This window comes from Arachis duranensis, chromosome 4, assembly GCF_000817695.3.
Source record: "Arachis duranensis cultivar V14167 chromosome 4, aradu.V14167.gnm2.J7QH, whole genome shotgun sequence".
In the NCBI taxonomy this organism is placed as follows: domain Eukaryota; kingdom Viridiplantae; phylum Streptophyta; class Magnoliopsida; order Fabales; family Fabaceae; genus Arachis; species Arachis duranensis.
Genome location: NC_029775.3, coordinates 103956892 through 103976437, shown reverse-complemented (window position 1 = coordinate 103976437; position 19546 = coordinate 103956892). Strand labels below are relative to the sequence as shown.

General features: G+C 34.8%; 3 protein-coding genes across 3 annotated transcripts; 2 read left to right on the top strand and 1 right to left on the bottom strand.

Annotated features, from left to right (window-relative positions):
* The first annotated feature begins 6 nt into the window (after nucleotides 1–6).
* Nucleotides 7–3722, top strand: LOC107485423 (probable protein S-acyltransferase 14). The gene is made up of 7 exons (XM_016105957.3): nucleotides 7–214; nucleotides 593–812; nucleotides 907–998; nucleotides 1578–1701; nucleotides 1788–1873; nucleotides 2483–2548; nucleotides 3123–3722. Exons 1-7 carry the CDS (start codon nucleotides 20–22, stop codon nucleotides 3246–3248), a joined length of 909 nt encoding a protein of 302 aa, XP_015961443.1. The 5' UTR covers nucleotides 7–19; the 3' UTR covers nucleotides 3249–3722.
* Nucleotides 3723–6384: 2662 nt separating this feature from the next.
* LOC107485422 (probable galacturonosyltransferase 7) lies at nucleotides 6385–13308 on the top strand. Its single transcript, XM_016105956.3, has 10 exons — nucleotides 6385–6477; nucleotides 7276–7307; nucleotides 7417–7476; nucleotides 7827–7886; nucleotides 9187–9262; nucleotides 9348–9400; nucleotides 9969–10270; nucleotides 11188–11539; nucleotides 11635–12165; nucleotides 12451–13308. Exons 1-10 carry the CDS (start codon nucleotides 6423–6425, stop codon nucleotides 12724–12726), a joined length of 1797 nt encoding a protein of 598 aa, XP_015961442.1. The 5' UTR covers nucleotides 6385–6422; the 3' UTR covers nucleotides 12727–13308.
* A 1535-nt stretch (nucleotides 13309–14843) lies between these two features.
* Nucleotides 14844–18474, bottom strand: LOC107485421 (protein SCARECROW). Its single transcript, XM_016105955.3, is given in 3 exon segments — nucleotides 14844–15429; nucleotides 16273–17573; nucleotides 17575–18474. Coding segments are annotated over 3 exon segments (2490 nt in total). The 5' UTR covers nucleotides 18307–18474; the 3' UTR covers nucleotides 14844–14972.
* Nucleotides 18475–19546: the final 1072 nt, after the last annotated feature.

Here is a 19546-nt window from a genome sequence, read left to right as displayed (position 1 = left end):
GCATAGATCTGGTGCTTTCATGGCTTGGAACGTGTTCAAGTTCTGCACTTCTCTGCGTGGACTTGGCTCTGTCATGATCCTCTTGGTCCTTGGGGTCGTTGGTGTTTCCTATTATGCGGTTGTGTTGACTAATTTTGGACCTGCTTTGTATAATTCCGGTGGCATTGCTTCTCTTTCTTCTTCCCTCGCTGTGTTGATCTTGTTTCATTCTTTGGTATGCTAGAAAAACTAATTAACATTGATTTTTTTGTTCTGTAGTTTAGCATATTAGGCATTTGATTATTGAATTTGATTTGAATTGTGTTGTGTATCAGTTGAAATTTAGCTTGTCACTTAAATTGTTTTGTTTATGATTCTGAATTGTGAATTTTGAAATGCTTGAGTTTACTAGGGAGTTTGAAGTAGTTGGAATTTTTCCCTAACTTAATTGGGAACTTACTCTTTGGCCTTTTTATCAAATTCAGGAGTGCAGTTTCTCTAAATAATTGGAATAATTAATTAAGAGGCTAATCACTTGTTGTTTACTTGTATCTTTTACTGTGTGGACTGAATGGTGGTGATAGTTCTGAAGTTTCATTGTGTGATTATGCAGCTGGTTATGTTATTGTGGTGTTACTTTGCTGTTGTGTTTACGGATCCGGGTATTGTACCGCCTAACTGGAGGCCTACAGTTGATGAAGAGAGAGGAGAGGCTGACCCATTAAATGGGGTAGAATTAAGTAATTTGCAATCTGATCCTTCAAACCAGCTGATCCGGTACTGCCGGAAGTGTAGTCAGCCTAAGCCAGCTCGATGCCATCATTGCTCTGTTTGTGAGTTTTGACATGTGAAAGTTTCTGTTTTTGTATTTCCACATTGAAGCTAATGAATATAAGTTTGTTCCTTCTGTTGTCTGATTGATACCAGGTGGGCGTTGTGTGCTGAAGATGGACCACCATTGTATCTGGGTAGTCAACTGTGTTGGTGCTCTAAATTACAAGTATTTCATTCTATTCTTGGTATGGAACAAGTAATCTAGAAAAATCCTAATTTCTTTACTTTTAACATCCTGACTTCTGAGATAATAATAATATGATGTCCATTATATTGTGTACATTTTCATAGATGATTTTTGTTATTTATAGAGCTTCTGGTTCTTGGGTGGTTGTGCATTGCTTATGTTTGGCATGGTTGTAGAAACTTGCCTTTCTTTTTTCTACTTAAAATATCTTTCTCTGCTATTGAATATTCGAAATGCAGATCAACTTTATTCATATTGACTTGGATGGTACTCATTTTGTGGATTGTCATGTTGATATTCATATACATTTTGATAGTGGTACATTGAAGTGGAACTTTTGTTTTTGTGACAGTATGGAGTTGGTACCTTAAAAGCACTCTTGACAATTGAGATGAATAATGGTTTAGGCTTAATTTATGTTGTCAGATTATTTGAGCATAGTAAGCTTTATATTCTTTTGACCTGTCCTATTACTATAACCATAAAATGAATGGCTTTGAAGTTGTTGCATAATTTTTAAGCTCCTGGTATCAAATGTCTTATAGTAATTATATTATTATCTTACATCTTATTGCAGTTTTACACCTTTCTTGAGACTACTCTTGTGACTATATCATTACTGCCATATTTCATAGCATTCTTTACTGATGAAGAAATTCCCGGAACACCTGGCACACTTGCCACAACTTTCCTTACTTTTGGTAGAGTTTTCAATTTTAAAACATGCTTTCTGATTTAGCTGTTCATTTTGTGTTTGAATTTTATAACACTGTTGAATTAATTGCAGTTTTGAATCTGGCCTTTTCGTTGAGTGTCTTCGGATTTCTAATCATGCACCTATCACTAGTAGCTGCAAATACAACTACTATTGAGGTAAAGTTTTGCATGTTTCATGAGTTTTGTTCCCTCTTTAACTTTGGATATCTAAACCCTAAACTTATGAACTTGTTTGCACTACTGGGGTCTTATTCCTTTCTTGGGAAAGTAATCCCTTTCGTTCTTCTGGTCTTTTACCCAGAATAAAGTAATAAACTATTTACCTAGATGACAATATCTGTCTGTGTTTCGTTCCACTTTTGTAGAATTGATTTTGAAGAAAAGTGATCTATATTTGGTAGCTTTTCTAGAAGTGATTTTGACAAAAAGTAAAAATTTGTTACTTCTCCATGTTCAATTCTAGAGGTATGAATTGATTTTGGAAGTCATGAATCACAACATAAAAAGGCAAATTTTATTCTGATGTCCCAAAATCAGTTCTAGAAGCTCGCAATGGAAAAATGCTAGCACATTTAAAGTTGTGAATCTTTGAAGCTGCATGAACTAGCCATTTTGACAAAGATAAATGCCATTTGGGTGTCTGTGCACCTATGAATTGCTTATTGTGAAAATATTCCTGTCTTTCTTCTGTGTAGTTTTTGGAAATTCTGATTGTTATTAGAGGATAATGGATACTAACACAGTTCTTTTTCTTGTTGTGACAAGGCATACGAGAAGAAAACTACTCCAAAATGGCGTTATGACCTTGGTACTAGAAAAAATTTTGAACAGGTCTTTGCATCTTATTCTTTTATCATACTGGGCACTGTTTATTTTTAATTTCTTTTTTAGATTTATTTTAGGTTGATTTTAAATTGATACCCCAAAAAATAAATTCTTTGATAATTAGTTTTAGCTCATGTCTTAATGTTCACATTCACAAATCTCACACTAATTAATCCAATGGCACCAGAACAAACTGGGGAGAAAGCATTCCAAATTAGCTAAAAAGGTACTGATATATAGATAATAGTTTAAGGTTATAAAAATGGCAGGGACTGAAAAGTTATGCTATCTTCTCGATAGGAATAATATAGGATATTGCTGCATCAGGAACAAACTTGCAGGTATACCTGGATATGTGGAAATAGGAAATTATGATGCTCCCCCTCCCAAAATTATAGCCGATGATGAAAACATTTGTCAACATGACATGGAGTTTTATATTTCCTACTGACCTAATTATATATTTTTTATTCTATGTTTTATATACATGATGGCTAGAGCTCCTCAGCCTATCATTATTAATTTAGAATCTTGAAGCTTCTACATTCTGATCTATATTTATGATGGTGCTTGGAACCAGGTTTTTGGGACAGACAAGAGATACTGGTTTATCCCTGCTTATGCGGAAGAAAATATACGAAGGATGCCAGCTCTTCAGGGTCTTGAGTATCCATTAAGACCCGACTTCGACTCCCAAGAGTGCTGAGAGCTAACATTGCCACAGCTTGTAAATAATCTGATCTCATAGGCGGCAATTCGTTTGTACAGGTATGATCAATGTTGTTCTTTTGTGAGGGGCTCTTGTCCGAATTTCAGATGAAGGTTTTGACCTGTAAATGTATTCAATTCCCGGAAGTGATATAGCTTTCTCAGTTTGGATTACGAACAATTAGTGTACTAGACACTTTCTGGATGAGGGGATCTGGAGAGGGTAGACGTGTGCAAAAATATCCTTGTAACAGGATTAGGAACTGTATGATGAGGATTCTTCTGTTTTTCAATTTTTCTTTTTCTTTTTTACTAGTTATTGGTCATACACATTTTTTAATTTTTTTTCTTCTGAGTCATTGTTGTAAATATCTGCAAACATGATACATAAGGTAATCAAAAAAGATCCGTGTGTAAACAGTCTCACTGTGAATATGATATATAATAGGGTTCAATGACGTTTTTTGATCCATATAGCCAGTCCCAGCTAGTGGAATAAGATTTTGTTATTGTTGTTGTTTTTGTTGTAAATAATTAAATATCTTCCATTCACGAGTCATTTATCCCATGTGTTTGTTAACTCTATCAGGCTCTCTTGGTCTCCCCTTCCTTTTATTTTTATTTTTTTGTAAGGGTTAATTTTTGTTTTCTCCATGCTCTCTCTCTCTCTCTCTCTCTCTCTCTCTCTCAATGAATGAGATCTCCATGAAACACAAAATATTTACTCCATGAAAGAGGGTGAAAGATTGCCTTAAAATAAATTCCATTAATAGAATGCTCCTTATCCATGTTCCAAAAGAAAGCTATTTGACAAGTTGCCGACTATTATAGAATTTACGTAAGGAGTAGAATCTATAATTTCAGGCTTAGTAAACCAATCGTGCAAGTATCAGTTTTCTTTGGGTATGATTTGGATTGAACAAAATTGTGTCATTAATAGGTAATGATTTATGGCTTGACCAAATTAAATATGACATTACACTAGTAAGGAGTAACATAATGCAGTGATTGTTTACCAAATGAGAAGTAAGTTTTAGAATTTAAACTATAAAGTTGTCCAATTAAATACACGACTAACGACTTTCTTATCGTTAGCGAGAATTTATGTTTTCTTGGTATAGTGGATGGAAACTCAATCCAGTAACATTGACATGCTAAATTCCCATAATTAGTACTAAAAAACAAGACTTGGGTAGGTATTTATTGTTGCTCTTCAAATCATTAAAAGTGGTCAGCTCACTCGTCCGTTTAAACAAGTGTCGGGGGTTCTAATTCCGTTTTGTGCATGCAACAACACATTGGCCAGCGGCAGACCTTTAAATAGAGTTCAGATCCGCGACGGATTTGTCCTTGATCTGTCGGGGATTCGAATTCCGTCTTGTGCATGCAGCAACACATTGGCCAGCGGCAGACTCTTAAATAGAGTTTAGATCCGCGATGGATTTGTCCTTGATCTGTTGGGTTGAGAGATACCGTAGGCAACAAAAAAAAAATTAATTAAAAGTAGTGAGTAGTAAAAATGTCTCAAAGTTGAAATTGAATATTATAATCATTGATGTCTTAAGACTTAAAGTGTCAAAATACTTTTATAGGTATATATACTCTGCGGTTTACATCACCAAGGTATATCTCTTCCATCAAAAGAGAAGTGCTGGTTGAATCTCATTTGGATGAACTGTACATCAGATCTGAGTCATACACGAACAACACTAAAAATTTTATATTGGCATGTTCTAAGATTTTGGAATTTTGTTAATGAAAAATTTTCAAAAGTGTAATATTCTAAAAAATTAGGGACTACTTTGTCAATTATTTTTATTAAGGACTAATTTATCCAAGACAATAAATTTTAGAGACCGATTTGAGATATCATTAAAAAAGTATTAGAACAAAAATATTACAAAAGGGATAATAAACAGCATTCTTAAAGAGAATAACAAAAATGAAAAAATCACAAATTTCAATAAAAAAAGAAAATTCAAATATTTATAAAATATAAAAAATAATTACAAAATCAATCATTATATATTTATGTATATTTATACCAACTAACTACTAAAATTTTTTTAGAGAATACTCAAATATTTTTACAATGAAATAATCAAATATTTTATGAATATTAAAAGACACCTACTAATATAATTTTGTATGTTTGTTTATATTTTGATTATAAATATAAACTTTATTATAATGGTGAAATTAATTTTACCATATTATTTGTGAAATTTGATTATAAATATGAGTATAAAAAATTATTTGTTTTTATCATATTTTTATATAATAGCTGATAATTGATTTTTAATATTTACATAGCATAACTTTAAAATAGTATGGTCATAATTAAAAAAGTAAATAATAAATTAGTGGAAATAGATCCTTTTTATTTTTTTTTAATGGAGAGAATAAAGTGTGATCTCTTACCTTTAATTCTATAAATAAGACCAAAAATTAATAAAAAAAAAATAAATAATAAGATCAAACATTGAACACTATCTAATTTTTTCCCTTCAGGGTCCATTCTCCAAATTAGTGTAACATAGAAAACATATTTAGACTCTATTTAGATTTTCAAATCCTTATGAAAACAAAAGACAAGAAGATAATTATTAAGTTCGGATTTTAGTGGTTCAATAATAATATAAAAAAAATATCTCATGGACCCAAATCTATGTTTATTTAATATTTATGAGGTAAGGCAGACACAGAGAGTTGGAGGCATAGCAAATGATTGATAAGGCATAAGGGTGAGGTGGAGGTGAATTGAAAGTGAGAGTGCCCAATTGGAACCATGTTGGTTACTTTCATTCTAGATGTGTGCTTCGGATTCATTACATCAATTAATGATTATGCTAAACTAAATTCGCCACTTGTGGTTATAGTTTATATTACTGCTACACTCACACACTCTTGATTAATTATTTTATTTATATTTACTAATTAATTAATTAATTAAGAAAAGAAGAAAAAGAAGTCATTAGCGAAAAGAAATTAAAAAAAATAATAAGAAAAAATAAAAAGCTCATCAAGAGAGAGAAACACGCACAGAGGAGGAGAAGAAGAAGAAGAGAGTAAAGGGAAGGAAGAAGCACGGAAAGAGAGGAACACAAACAGGAACACGCAAACACGAAGGCGAGGGTTCGTGATTGCGGTTCTCGGCCTCGTCATTCTCTCCATGCTCGTCCCACTCGTCTTCCTCCTCGGCCTCCACAACGGTTTCCACTCTTCCGGTAACACTCTCACTCTCTCTTCTCTTGATCCATTCCAAACTCGCCGAGATCCGTTACATTCTCTCTCCTCTCTCTCTTCCCCGCATTCATTGTTCCCGCGAGATCCGCACCGATCTCCCTTCGCAAAATGCAATGTACTCTAGATCCAACTCCTTTCTGTTCTGATTCCAGAAGCTTGTATGTGTGTTCCTGATTGTGTTGTCTTGGCGTAGCGGAATTCCAGGCTTTAACTTTGTGTCTCTCTGTGTTTTGATGAACTATAATGTAGATCCAACTTTTTTTATGGTTCCCAAACTGTGATGCGTCTTCGTAATTATGTGTCTTAGTGTAGTGGAATTTGAAACTTTAGGTGTAAATGTTAGCGGTAATCTTGAATTAACTAGCTTGTAACTTCAGTGTGTTATGATACTGCACATCGTTCGGAAATGCAGTGTACTGCAGATCCAACGTTTGGTTCTACTTTGGAAACTATAATGTGTGTATATGATTATGTATCTTACAGTAGTGGAATTTGACACTGTAGGCTTTTAGTTTCAATTTGTTGGTGTTAAACTGTTTTTATGTGGGTATGTTAGCGGAATTTACTGGTTCATAAGTGTTAGCGGAATTTACTTGTCTGTGTTATGACAATGTGAATCGTTTAGAAGTGCTGTATAATATGGATCCGACCTTTTCTTGTACCTGTAAAGCTCTATTTGTTTGGAATGGTTTTTGTTGGATCATGGTTATAATTATGGAACTTCCACTCAAAAAGATGTGGCCTGCCTGATTTTTTTATTTTTTTTTATTTTTTTGCAGGGTATATATATGAACAGAGAGGTTCTCCATCGGTAAGCATTTAAATGTAGCTTTGATTCATTTGATATAAACAATTTTTTCTAGGTGATGCTTGATTTTGTTGTTGATGCTGATGTGTTTTTCCGTGGTTATTCAAACCAGAGTAAGGGTCTTGAAAGCTTCGATCGGCATGATTCCAGCCGTAACCACAATCGAACTGAGGTATGTTCAACATTTGTCTAGCAATCTTCTTTGGAACATCATAGGTCATTGTGGCCGTTTTTTTTATTGTGGTCAACGGGTTACAGATGTTCCCTACTTATTAATGTGGGGCAAGTAGTTTTAAGATTTCATTTATCATGGACGTGTATTAATTGAATGATGGGGCATTTTCTAGAGTGAAGAAAATGGGGGAACAATTAATCTTTTTCTTAGGATAATAATGAAGTCCAAACTAATGTATAGCCGGTGCATAACCTGAAGAACTTTTAACAAAGACATCCAAAACGTATGATATTGATTATCCCCATGAATTCCAAATGAATGTTATGTTTCTTTAATTTCTTTTGTAGGGAGATCAATCGAAGCATGTGGAGGAACTAATCACAAAGTTTGAGCCAACACTTCCAAAGGTTCTCTGCATAATACTCTGGTGGTTAAATTTTATACTTCTTAATTCAGAGCATTTAAGGATAAAATATTGAGTATAAATGATCGATTTCCTCATATATACCTGTTCATGAATGAGAAGTATTTATTTGTGTATTCTTAGTGGGGACAGGCTTGGAGGTTAATGATGTTTACCAACTGTTCCAAAGCATAGTGTATACCCAGTGTTTCACCACATTTGCCAAATAAAACTTTCCATGAAAATGGACACCTTGAAAAGATAGAGTTTTAATTGTTTCAGAAATAGGTCTACGCAACACACATTTTATGAGAAAGAATAACATAAGGGCGAGAAGCCTACAAACTTGAAACTGCTGGCAAGATAAACGCTTGATAATAGAGAACCAAAGGTTTTATTAATTAATGCATCTAAAATGATGGTCATCTTAAGGTTTATTTTACCGATTTATCTTAGTTGAGAAGATTAGTAACATCAGAACTAGGTAACTTTTAGGAGCTAAGGACAAGTGAATGTATGTTTCTCGAAATTGAACTTACTTTTAAAGTTTGACTCTGTTCTTTTAGTTTTATGTTGATTTTTGGGTCTCATTGCTGAAGGATATGGTTAAGATAGTCATCTTATGCATAGGAGCATTTCTTCCCCTCGAGCTAGGTTTTGGGTAGAGTTAGGTTCACAAACTTAAGATAGTATTAGAGTTTATCTTGTGATTGATATTTTATTTTGGAGCCGGCCTCAAATGTCCAATCTTATGAACTTTACATTCTAGATGTCTAGTCTTAGGCACAAGGGGGTTGTTATGCTTGCATAGCTTAAGGATATCACTCCTCCAGGGAATGAGTTTTTGCAGATAAATGTTACCCCTACTCATGAGGTTCGCTAAAAATTTCTAAATTATTATATTTAAATTTTATTTTGGCATCCTTACTTTTTGGGTTGGTGTTAGGTTATTTTTTCTTCTTTTCGTTCTATTTTACTGGATATGTAAGATGAATTACAAGCTACGATTTAGATAGGATCTAAACTAATTAATATCATAATATTAGTCGACCTAATATCTTCTATTCTTCCTAAAGTCTACTTCAACCTTTTAAGTTCTCCAGAGAAACAAGACTTATTTATCCCTTGACCATAATATAATTGGGGAATATAAATGCACTGCTTTGTCTATGCAATCCTTGTTTTTTGGGCCTTGGTAATAAAAGTATTAGAAGGAAACAGAGTACAAAGACCATGGAGGATAAGAATCCTCCGAAACCAGATATTTTGGTTGCATTATTGATTATTGTTTGCAATTGCTTCAGGATGTTCTCAAGAATTATCCTCGAGAAGACAAGAATGGCACCATCAATAGGGTCTCCAGTGATGATAAACATAAAGGTATCATTCAGTTTTATGTAATTGACTGCTCAGGTAATATTTCACTTCTATTTCATCTTCTTTTCTAATCTAAAGTTCTTTTCAGGATTTAATGTTCCACCACCTATTGTTGTTCGGCAATCTCCTCTGACTTCAAGTGTACGCATACAATACTATCCTTTGTATAAAACTTTGAACACTGATTTATTGATTGCTCAAGATAGTTAATCCACAACCACAACCACAACCATCCCTCCCTCCCCCCCAAAAAACAAAAACAATTCCCTTGTTTGATAAAAGAAGAATGTCATTGAGATGAAGAGACAAGTATACAAAAAGGTTGGGGGAGAAAAGATTCTATTTTCAAGATGAAAAACTAACTGGTGAAAAAAGAAAAATCAATAGAGTGAAGCGTTCCAACTGATAAAGATGTCCCAGGAAAATCTCTTGAAAAGATCACGTGCTTTACACAGAAGGAAAAGAAATCCAGTAAACTAATGATTCCTTGGAATAGATTAATTTAAAACACTAATTTATTCATCATATTTATACACATAATATAGCTTGAGTACTGCTGTACAAAAACATTACAGCTGATAAAAGACCAACCTGATAAGTGATAACACTCAGAAGCTAAGTTAAATAACTAAAAACACAGCGGCCTGACAAACTTCTTCATAACTTATTATTTATACAGCTAGTTTGACTGATTTAAATTCTGCAACAGAATGCTATAGCTGGCCACATGAATCAAGTCACACCCGTTAAAACAACCCCGGCTGATGAAAGTGGAAAGTCTTGTGAGCTCACATTTGGTAGCTATTGCCTGTGGCAAAAACAACATAAAGAAGTAATGAAAGATGCCATGATTAAGAAATTGAAAGACCAACTATTTGTGGCTAGAGCTTACTATCCGAGCATTGCAAAACTCCCTGCACAAGACAAATTGTCTCGAGAAATGAAACAAAATATACAAGATCTGGAGCATGTGCTTAGTGAATCCACTACAGATGCTGATCTTCCACCACTGTAAGCTGTTATTCTTTTGTGGTATTTCTTTTCTCTAACGGTTTAATTACCTGGGTTGCATTCTACTTGATCAGTTATTGGAATACGATGTTTGCACATGTATAAAATTTGAACTTAAATCAAATAGCAGCAGAAGAAATATTGATAGTCATTATTGTATCAGCACGCTTGACTAGAAAAGAGAACGATGCAAATTGGCAAAGAAAACAAAAATAACTAAATACTATGTTTTTAAGTTATGGAAAATGTATGCCAATCCCCTTTTCACCAGAAAAAGAAGCACCATTATACATATTATGAAAGGAACATCAAAATGGATGCCAAAAATATCATCCCATCCCATTGCAAATGAAGTTGACATTTGGAAGGAAATTATTAAATTTTCTAGGTTACCTGTCCAACCAAGTGATCATCGAAGCACATCAGCAACAAGATTTGTGTTTCTTTTTGACAACCAAAACTGAATCTAGTGAGGAGAAAATAATGTAAAATCATAGGGCAAAACTTCTGCTCTCAAAACATAACTAAAAGCTGGTTTGTATACCTGTATTCATTTCTATCAGCTTTTTACACTTTTATGTAAATTTTGTTCTACTATAAGTCGTTTGAATATTAGTATTTGCAATTTGAATCATGTGCTTCAGTAAACATGCTAGCAATTGTATGTCGTGAATCCATGATAGTGATTCTTTATCACCAACATATGATTCCCTTGCCTATTGCTGGGTTGGGCTAGTATATTATTCTGGAAACCATTGTATCTTTGGGTTTAATACGCCCCCCTTTTTTGCATTGTACCTGAAGCTATTGCTGTGGAACTTACCTTTCTGGATCGAATTCTCCTTTCTCCTTTAGTGTTCTTTCCTTTATGAATTACTCTAAGATCACAATAAATTTTATGTGGTATTTTGTTACAGCATTGAAAACAAGTCACAGAAGATGGAAATTACAATAACTAAAGCTAAAACAGTCCCAGTGGATTGCAATAATGTTGACAAGAAATTGAGACAAATATATGACTTGACTGAGGATGAAGCGAACTTCCACATGAAACAGAGTGCTTACCTGTATAAACTTAATGTCCAGACAACACCAAAAAGTCTTCACTGCCTGGCGCTGAAACTAACTGTTGAGTACTTCAAATCTTCACCTGAAGAAAGGGCTGATAAAGAAAAGTTTACAGATTCTTCATTGCACCATTATGTTATTTTCTCTACCAATGTACTTGCAGCATCCATAGTTATCAACTCCACTTCAATTCATTCCCAAGTATGTTATGTTTCTTTTCATGCATCGTTATCTTGGATTCATCAATTTCAGCAGTTGTAATTTTAGTTTCCCTTGTTGCTGAACAAATGTTTCAGGAAAGCTGGAAGCAAGTTTTTCATGTGGTGACTGATGGTCAAAATTATTATGCAATGAAGCTCTGGTTCTTGAGGAACAAGTATAAGGATGCTGCCATTGAAGTATTGAATTTCGAGCATCTTGATCTTGATAACCAAAATGGGGATCCATTGCAACTGTCCTTGCCTGAGGAATTCCGTGTTTCTTTTCGCACTGCTGATAACCAGATTAGAACAGAATACTTCTCAATTTTTTCTCATTCACATTATTTACTTCCTGATATATTCAGCAATTTGAAGAAAGTTGTGGTACTGGATGATGATGTTGTTATTCAGCAAGACCTGTCATCTCTGTGGAACCAAGACATGGGGGAAAAGGTTAATGGTGCAGTGCAATTCTGCTCAGTTAGGCTTGGTCAGCTGAAAAGTTATCTGGGTAAGAACGATTACAACCAAGATTCCTGTGCTTGGATGTCGGGGTTGAACATAATTGACCTAGTGAAGTGGAGAGAGCTTAGTCTTACACAAACATACCAAAGGTTGATAAAAGAGGTAAGTATTTGAGTTCATTGGATTTGCACTGCAATATTTTCTTTTACTACTGCTGCAGAAAATAGTAGTATTGGAAATAGTTAAATGAATATAGGAATTGTTAGGGTAATTGTATGAGTATTAAGCAAACGTTTTACCAGACTTAAATCCGTTGGAGTGACTTAACCAACTTACTAGTTTATTTCTATTATTTATCCATGGTTGTCCTTAATCAATATATTCATTGAAGTATATTGCTCTCTGAGCATTTTACGTTACTGATTTTTGTTTTATTTCCTCTGATAGTTGAGTGCACAAGAAGGATCAACCAATTCTATTGCATGGCGTGCAAGTTTACTCACTTTTGATAATAAAATATATCCACTCAAAGATTGGGTTCTGTCTGGACTGGGTCATGATTATGCAATTGATGCAAATTCCATTAAGACAGCTCCAGTGCTACACTACAATGGGAAAATGAAACCTTGGCTAGATCTGGGAATTCCAAATTATAAGAGCTATTGGAAGGTGTTTATCAACAAAGAAAACCAATTCTTAAGTGAGTGCAATGTGTATTCATAATACGCCATGGTCAAGGCTTGAATGTTTTGGAGATTGTAGGGGTGAGCTCTTAAGGAGCAGGAAAGATGATATGCCTGTGCTTTGGGTGCTCAAATTTTTTCCAATGTAGCTTTTCCAAGGGGGTGTTTTGAAAGAAGTGAAGTGATAGTGTTGGTGAGCTTAACAAAACAGGTTATGAAATTAACCATTCAAATAAGAACCTGGAAGCTTCACTTGATTTTCTGGCAGAATTGAGCACCCCTCACAGTTTTCAAGATAGTTAAATTGGTTTGATGTTGAGGTTTTATCTGATCTTACTGTGCTGGTAGGCAAGTATGGAGAGGTATACATGAGCAAGGCATTGGTCCATGAAAAAAAAAATAACTCAAAATATAAAGACAGTGCAATTGTTTGTTTTAAGATTTAGTATCCTGAATGATGTAAATTATTCTTAGCCGGGAAACAAGTAGAACTATCCCTCCTAGTTCCTTGGATTTCAAATTTTTTTTTTTCCTAAGGTTTGTTATTATTTGATTACAAGAATGTTGTCCAACAGCTTTTATAAGAAAAATGATACAGTAACAATTTTGTCCTCTAGTTGAAGTTCAGCATTGCTGATCTTTGCTATTCAGTTGTGTCTATTATACTGCATCAGTGACAGTTGCTTTTCATAACTTGTACGAGACAGGGTAGGTAAATAGTAATATAATGTGAATCTTAAAAGTTGCATGAGTTGCACCTTTCGGGATGCACGTTGGGAAGTCAGAAACTTAACGTGGTTTGATAAATATGTAAGAGGGAGGAATTCTTTCTTGGATGGCACTGTAGCTAGAAAATAGAAATGTATGATATGGAGTAGATTTTTTAACATTTGTTTAATGAAGTTTCACGCATGTGGAAGAGATTTTTTCTCTCTTCTACTTTTGGATTCCTTGCGTCTTAGTTTCAATTCAAATATTCTTTTTGCTTCCATTTTGTTTTTAAATTGAATTTATCCTTTGTTCAAAAAAATAATTTGAATTTATCATGGCTACCTTTTAACACCTAATCCTATAACGTATACACAAACAAAATTTATTTTCCAGTGAACCAAAAAAGGAAGGATTTGGATTCTCTAAATTTTAAATTTTATTTTAGAGAATAAAGTGTGATCTTTCACCATTTATTTTATAAGTGAGATTAAGAATAAATATGAGAGAGAAATTATTTAAGAGTAAAAAATTACACTTTATCCTCTAAAGTACAAATTCAAAATTTAAAGGCTCCAAATTCAAAAAAGAAATATACACAAACAAAATTTTCCGAGGTCAAACCGTAGCCTTTTGGGTATTCATCGACATGGAAGAATCGTGGACGTGTTAATAATGCATAGAATTTTTTTGTTGTACTAATGCAAAGAATTTAAGCACAAATACTTAAGAGTATTAATTACCAGCACCTAAAGTCACCTAATTTTGTAGCCATTATATGAAAGTTAAATTCTCAATTATTTGCCAAATAAGCTAAGTTGTCTTTATTTATAAGTACAAGAAACTGAAATATGAATATTAAAATTCAAAATCGTATTTGTTTATAAGATATGGATAAAAATATTTTTTATTAAAGTAATTAAATAAAATATAAAATTATTAATTTTTGTGTTATATACTTATATTATCAGTATCGTGTTTTATGCTGTAGTTAAAACCAAATGCAGCTTTAAAAGTCAATGGACAATTCAAGACCTAAGAATGCGCTCCAATATGTGGGAATACGCGCTTAGGAAGCCACTAAATCACTGTTACTTTCAAACTGAACAACCGAAGATAGTCAAAATCAGAATGCATTAGTAACAACTACACTACTAATCGACAACATTATGGCTAGCTATATGGGTACCCATAAAATAAAAATGTCATAGTAACACCCTTCTCAGTTCTCACTTGTCACAGTAAAATAATATTGAGATAAATTCTATGATGTTCTCCAAAACAGAGAGAAATGTCTTGCTTTGTATTATTAAATGTATACCATAGGAACCTACTTGGATGATTAATTGATTTCTACCTCCGTACTATCTAACTACATTTTCTTTTTTCCTTCTTTGCAGTGATGGTACACATTTAGCAAGAAAAGTCTCCCACTTTAGGAACACCATCTACCAAATATCTCTTTTTTAAATTAACGACCATAGAGATGGATGCTACATATAGGATTAGAATCAGAAAATGACATGACCATAGAATGACATGACCAAAAAAAAAAAAAAAAAAAACTATGGAGAAACATTAACTATGATGATGAGCCATTGCAGTGGTATAGGGTGGTCTCCAAGCTGAAGCAGTGAGCAAACAAAGATCCTTCCAACCAAGTTTAAGAATACCATTGTCCTCCACCAAAGTGTACCCTTCAGAAGGGAACATACCAAGTAACAAACTTGCTTGTGTAGCAGCATTACCAGCTAGTGATATGCCTCTAAATCCACATTGTTGAAGCTTCTCCCTCCAGTTATGAAACTTTGGTTCACCAGTCCTTGATGGACCCCCAACAGCTAGAACATTCCGAATCTCCCTTGAGAGTAGTTGCTGCTCCACCACATGTCTCTCCTCACTCTCTTCTCCATAGCTTGAACCAAGGGAGTCAAATAGTGCTGAGTAGTAGTGTATGGCTTCCACAAACCTTCCCAAGAATGAACCTGTGTTGCTTAGGTCTTGCTCTACCACTGTTATCACCTTAGGTGCCAACCTGCATGATATTGTAATAGAGTTTTATAATGTCACTCAATCATATAATCACAAGTCACATGCAATGGAATAAAAGATCAGAATTCTTTACCATTTATCAATTAGTAAATAATAGATAGTATATACTATATGGTATATGGTAATAGAAAGCATTTAAAACTTACCATATAAGAATATACTCAAGTAACATGTGACATGCAATGTAGCAACAAAATTATTTGCAAGGTAGTATCAAAATAGTATATAATGTTCACTATTAGTAAATCATACACGACATCAAAATCTTAGAAAGCTTACTATATACATATTATGCAGTTATTTATGTCCATTAATGTGTACGTAGCGAAATTCCACAAGTCATCATCATTGGTCTCAAATTTTTTTCCCTTAGGAAGGGAAAAAAAGCAGACATAAAGTGACTACTAGACCCTAAAGTTTGAAAAAAGAAGCTAATGTTTTTGGGAAATCTTTCACGAAAAGTACTATTCCACATGTACTCAAACTCACAACTACCTAGCTAGCACAAACACACATCAGCTACCTCTGGATCATAGCAAATCATATGAGAAATCATATATAATTCTCTATAATAATACTACATAAACCAAAATAAAATATTTAACATAAACAATATATATAATAAAATTAATTATTTTGGTAAAACATTAACGTACTAGACGTCCAGCTTAAAAAGCAATAAAAGAACAAAATCATCTCTCGGGCATAGCCAATAATAAGCAAGAAGAAAAAAGATCAACCAACATTTCCATAATCCATGCAATAATGAATAATGAATAAATGAGATGAGAGCATGGAACAAAAAGAGAAGAAAAAGATGAATTACCTCTGCAAAAGCCACAAAGTGTTTGTGTCCGAACCAGTAACATCATAAAGAGAATGCTGCAACCAATGAACAGCAACAGCCTCAGCCTTACTAACATTAAGCCTCTCAGGATCAACGTTCCCAACTTTCTCCGCAACGCCAAAGAATTCAAACGGAAGGCCAAGCTTATTGGCAAAATCCGATAACCGCTTACCAGTGGCCTCGAGCGCTTCCATAGAGGTTCCAAGGCCCGTGAGTCTCACGTAAGGAGGCCCACCGGGCCTGGAAGCCAGAATATGGAAGAGACCAGGCCACTGGAGGCCTTGCATTATATCTAGATCTATGATGTGAACCCTTTCTTCTCTCTCGAACGCTTCTTGAATGGCTTGGTTGGCGGTGAAGTGGGAGAACTTGACGAAGGGGCTGATTCCGTTGAAGACTTGGAAAGCGGAAGCCACTTTCTGGCTGTGAGGAACGATTGGCAGCGTTGCGTAGATTCCGAGGCAAGAGCTGACCAGCCTTGCGGATATGGCTTCCGAGAAATACGCTGCCACGCGTTGCGCTGATGTGCCGAACGGCGTCGACAGTTGAGAAATTTCTAGAAGCATCTTGTTCGCGTCTTCTAGATTCTCCGCTGAAACTGCTTCTGCGCACTGGAGGAGTAGTGTGAGGAGGTGCAAGCCTTCTTCGTCTTTCTTCTTCTGTTGATTCATCTCCTCGGTTTTCTTTCTCGTTAGCACCGCCATTTCTGTGGCGGTGGCGGTGCTCGTGGTGGTTGCCGGTGCTGTAACAAGATCTTCTTCGGGTTTCTCTTGTTGCGGTGGCTGTGGCGGCGGAGGAGGCGGTGGCGGTGATGGTAAAGTATTGGCCAACGAAACTGAATTGTTGTTGTTAGAATCTAACGGCGTTGGCGGTACTACAGGCCAGTACTGGTTCAAAGATGAATCTTGAAAATGTATAGCACCGTAAGCATGCATGTTTGAAGTATTTGTTTGCTTCATAACCGGAGTTTTGTTTTGTGGAGGCGGTGGTGGCGGTGGTGCTGCGGGCACGGCGGCGGAGGAGGAGTCAGAAGTGAGGAGGCGGAGCCTGTACTCAAGAAGCATGGCCAAGTTTGGGTTGCAAGGGTATATAATCTCCCTGACGTTGTTGATGAGCTGAGGGATTGAGACACTATTAGAGCTGTGAATTAGATCCTTCAATATTCCATCGATCCAATTAGAAGCGGCTGAGCTTTCATCCATGGAAGAAGGCGAAGAAGTAACAACCTCAACAATATTTGCAGAGTTGTTCCTTATGGGAGAATCCGCAAACTGCAGGTGATGTGGTGTTTTGATTGTTGTCAAGTAGGATTTCTTGATTGAAGTGTTGAGCGTAGTTTGGAGCCGAAACGGTTATGGTTGTGGAGGGTATTGAGGGCGAGGAAGAATTGACGGTGTTGATGAGATTGGTGGAAGAAGATGATGACGATGATGAAGATGATGAAAGAGAAGGTAGCATCATAGTGGAGTAGTTGGTTGTGAGCGTCACAATGGGGTAATTTGGAATAGTAACGTTATCTCTTGATACAACAACATCACTAATACTATTACTATTATTGTTATTATTAATATTATTATTGTTATTGTTATTATTATTATAAGGATAGTTACAATTACTACCTGTACCAACTGGGGAGCCCTTTTGAATGAAAGAGGAGGTGTTGATGTTGTTGGTGGTTCTACGAGGAAACCTAGGATACTCAGAAATGGTGGTGGTGGTGGTGTTGGTGTTGGTTATGGAAGGGTGAAGTTCCATCTCAGAAGCCATTCTTTTTCTCACTAATTTCCTCTCACAATGAGGCTGATTCATGAAGCCACTAGTACCATGGAGAAGAAGCATGTGTTGTTGTTGTTGTTGTTCTTCACTGGCGCTGATGTTGCTGGAAGCACTGGTGAGAGGGCTACTACCACTTCCGGCAGCAGCAGCGCCGTTGGTGGTGGTGGTGGTGGTGCTGACATTCCCATCTTCGGCAGTGTTGTTACTGGCACCAGTGAACAAAGCACAAGCAGCCATGTCTGGGGTACCAAATAAGATGGAGAAGAGAGAAGAGAATCAGAATAGAGTGATGATAGGCTCTATCTTCATATCCTGCTAGTGTGTATGTATGCACTATGCACATCAACAATTGTATGTGTAATGTGTGCCTTCAAATAATTAACCCCAAAAGCGTACTATACAGTAGCATATGGTTAAACAAACAAATCACATGTCTCTTTCCTTTTCTCTATATATTTAAAAACAAACAATATTATATTCGCTATTTTATCTATATATTTTTTTACTTTTAGTTTAAAAGATGATGAAAAATGAAGAAAAAATTATATTATAGAAAATGATATATAAAAAATAATATAAATATTATTTTTTAATTAATTTTCTCACTATTTTTATACTATTATTTAATTATATTTATTATTCTATTCTCACCCTAGGGCCTCTAATTTTTGGAGCAAAGAATCTAGCAGCACATGTTAAAAATGCAAAAATAGTTCTTTCAATTAAAAAAAAAAGTTAAAAATTTTAAGATTTTAAACAACTTATTTTATTTTATTTATCTATTAAATGTCTACAAATTAATAAAAATTAAATAATCATACTTGACTATGAATATTATTATATTATTGATAAATGTAACTTTTAGAATTGTATATTTTAAAAATATTCGAAATAAACCCTATTAAATTAATTATTGTTCCCGTAACATTTGTATATTATCATAATTCAATTATTATTTCTAATTTGAAAGGGGGCACATCCCAAATTACAAACAGATAACGTTGTTAAGATTGGGACAGTGAATGTGTGTGTGAGACTTATAGGATTCTTTTCTCTCTCTCACTAGTGTAGTTACAATCTCTTAACACGGTTCTCTATGCCTTTTGCCTTTTGGATGGATCTGTGATCCATGTCTCTGTCTAGCATTCCCATGGTGGTGCAAAGCAAGGGGAGGGTGAGAATGTGAGTGTGTGCATGTGGGTTGGGAGAGAAAGAGAATACAATAACGCAACACTGTGCCTACGGCGGCTAGCTATTCGTCTTTGTGCATCTTGATCTTATTTATTTATATGGTCCTATAAACATGTTATTCTCTTTTTTCTCTTCTTTCTTTTCTTTAGAGACTCATCGTGAATAGCCAGCCCTAAGCTAAGCATCTTCTTTTGTATTTTTTTTATTGGATCTTTACCATTTCCATTTCATAACATGATGCTTATCAATACTAGCTGCCTAACCACCTCACTACCCACAAAACATA

Bases quoted from the DNA above. Each gene is read 5' to 3' on its own strand.
- LOC107485423 (XM_016105957.3), top strand. From the start codon at position 20: ATGGCTTGGAACGTGTTCAAGTTCTGCACTTCTCTGCGTGGACTTGGC. The intron at 999-1,577 runs GTATGGAACAAG...ATCTTATTGCAG, and splicing joins AGTATTTCATTCTATTCTTG to TTTTACACCTTTCTTGAGAC. The intron at 2,549-3,122 runs GTCTTTGCATCT...GCTTGGAACCAG, and splicing joins CTAGAAAAAATTTTGAACAG to GTTTTTGGGACAGACAAGAG.
- LOC107485422 (XM_016105956.3), top strand. From the start codon at position 6,423: ATGCTCGTCCCACTCGTCTTCCTCCTCGGCCTCCACAACGGTTTCCAC. The intron at 10,271-11,187 runs GTAAGCTGTTAT...ATTTTGTTACAG, and splicing joins GATGCTGATCTTCCACCACT to CATTGAAAACAAGTCACAGA. The intron at 12,166-12,450 runs GTAAGTATTTGA...TTCCTCTGATAG, and splicing joins ACCAAAGGTTGATAAAAGAG to TTGAGTGCACAAGAAGGATC.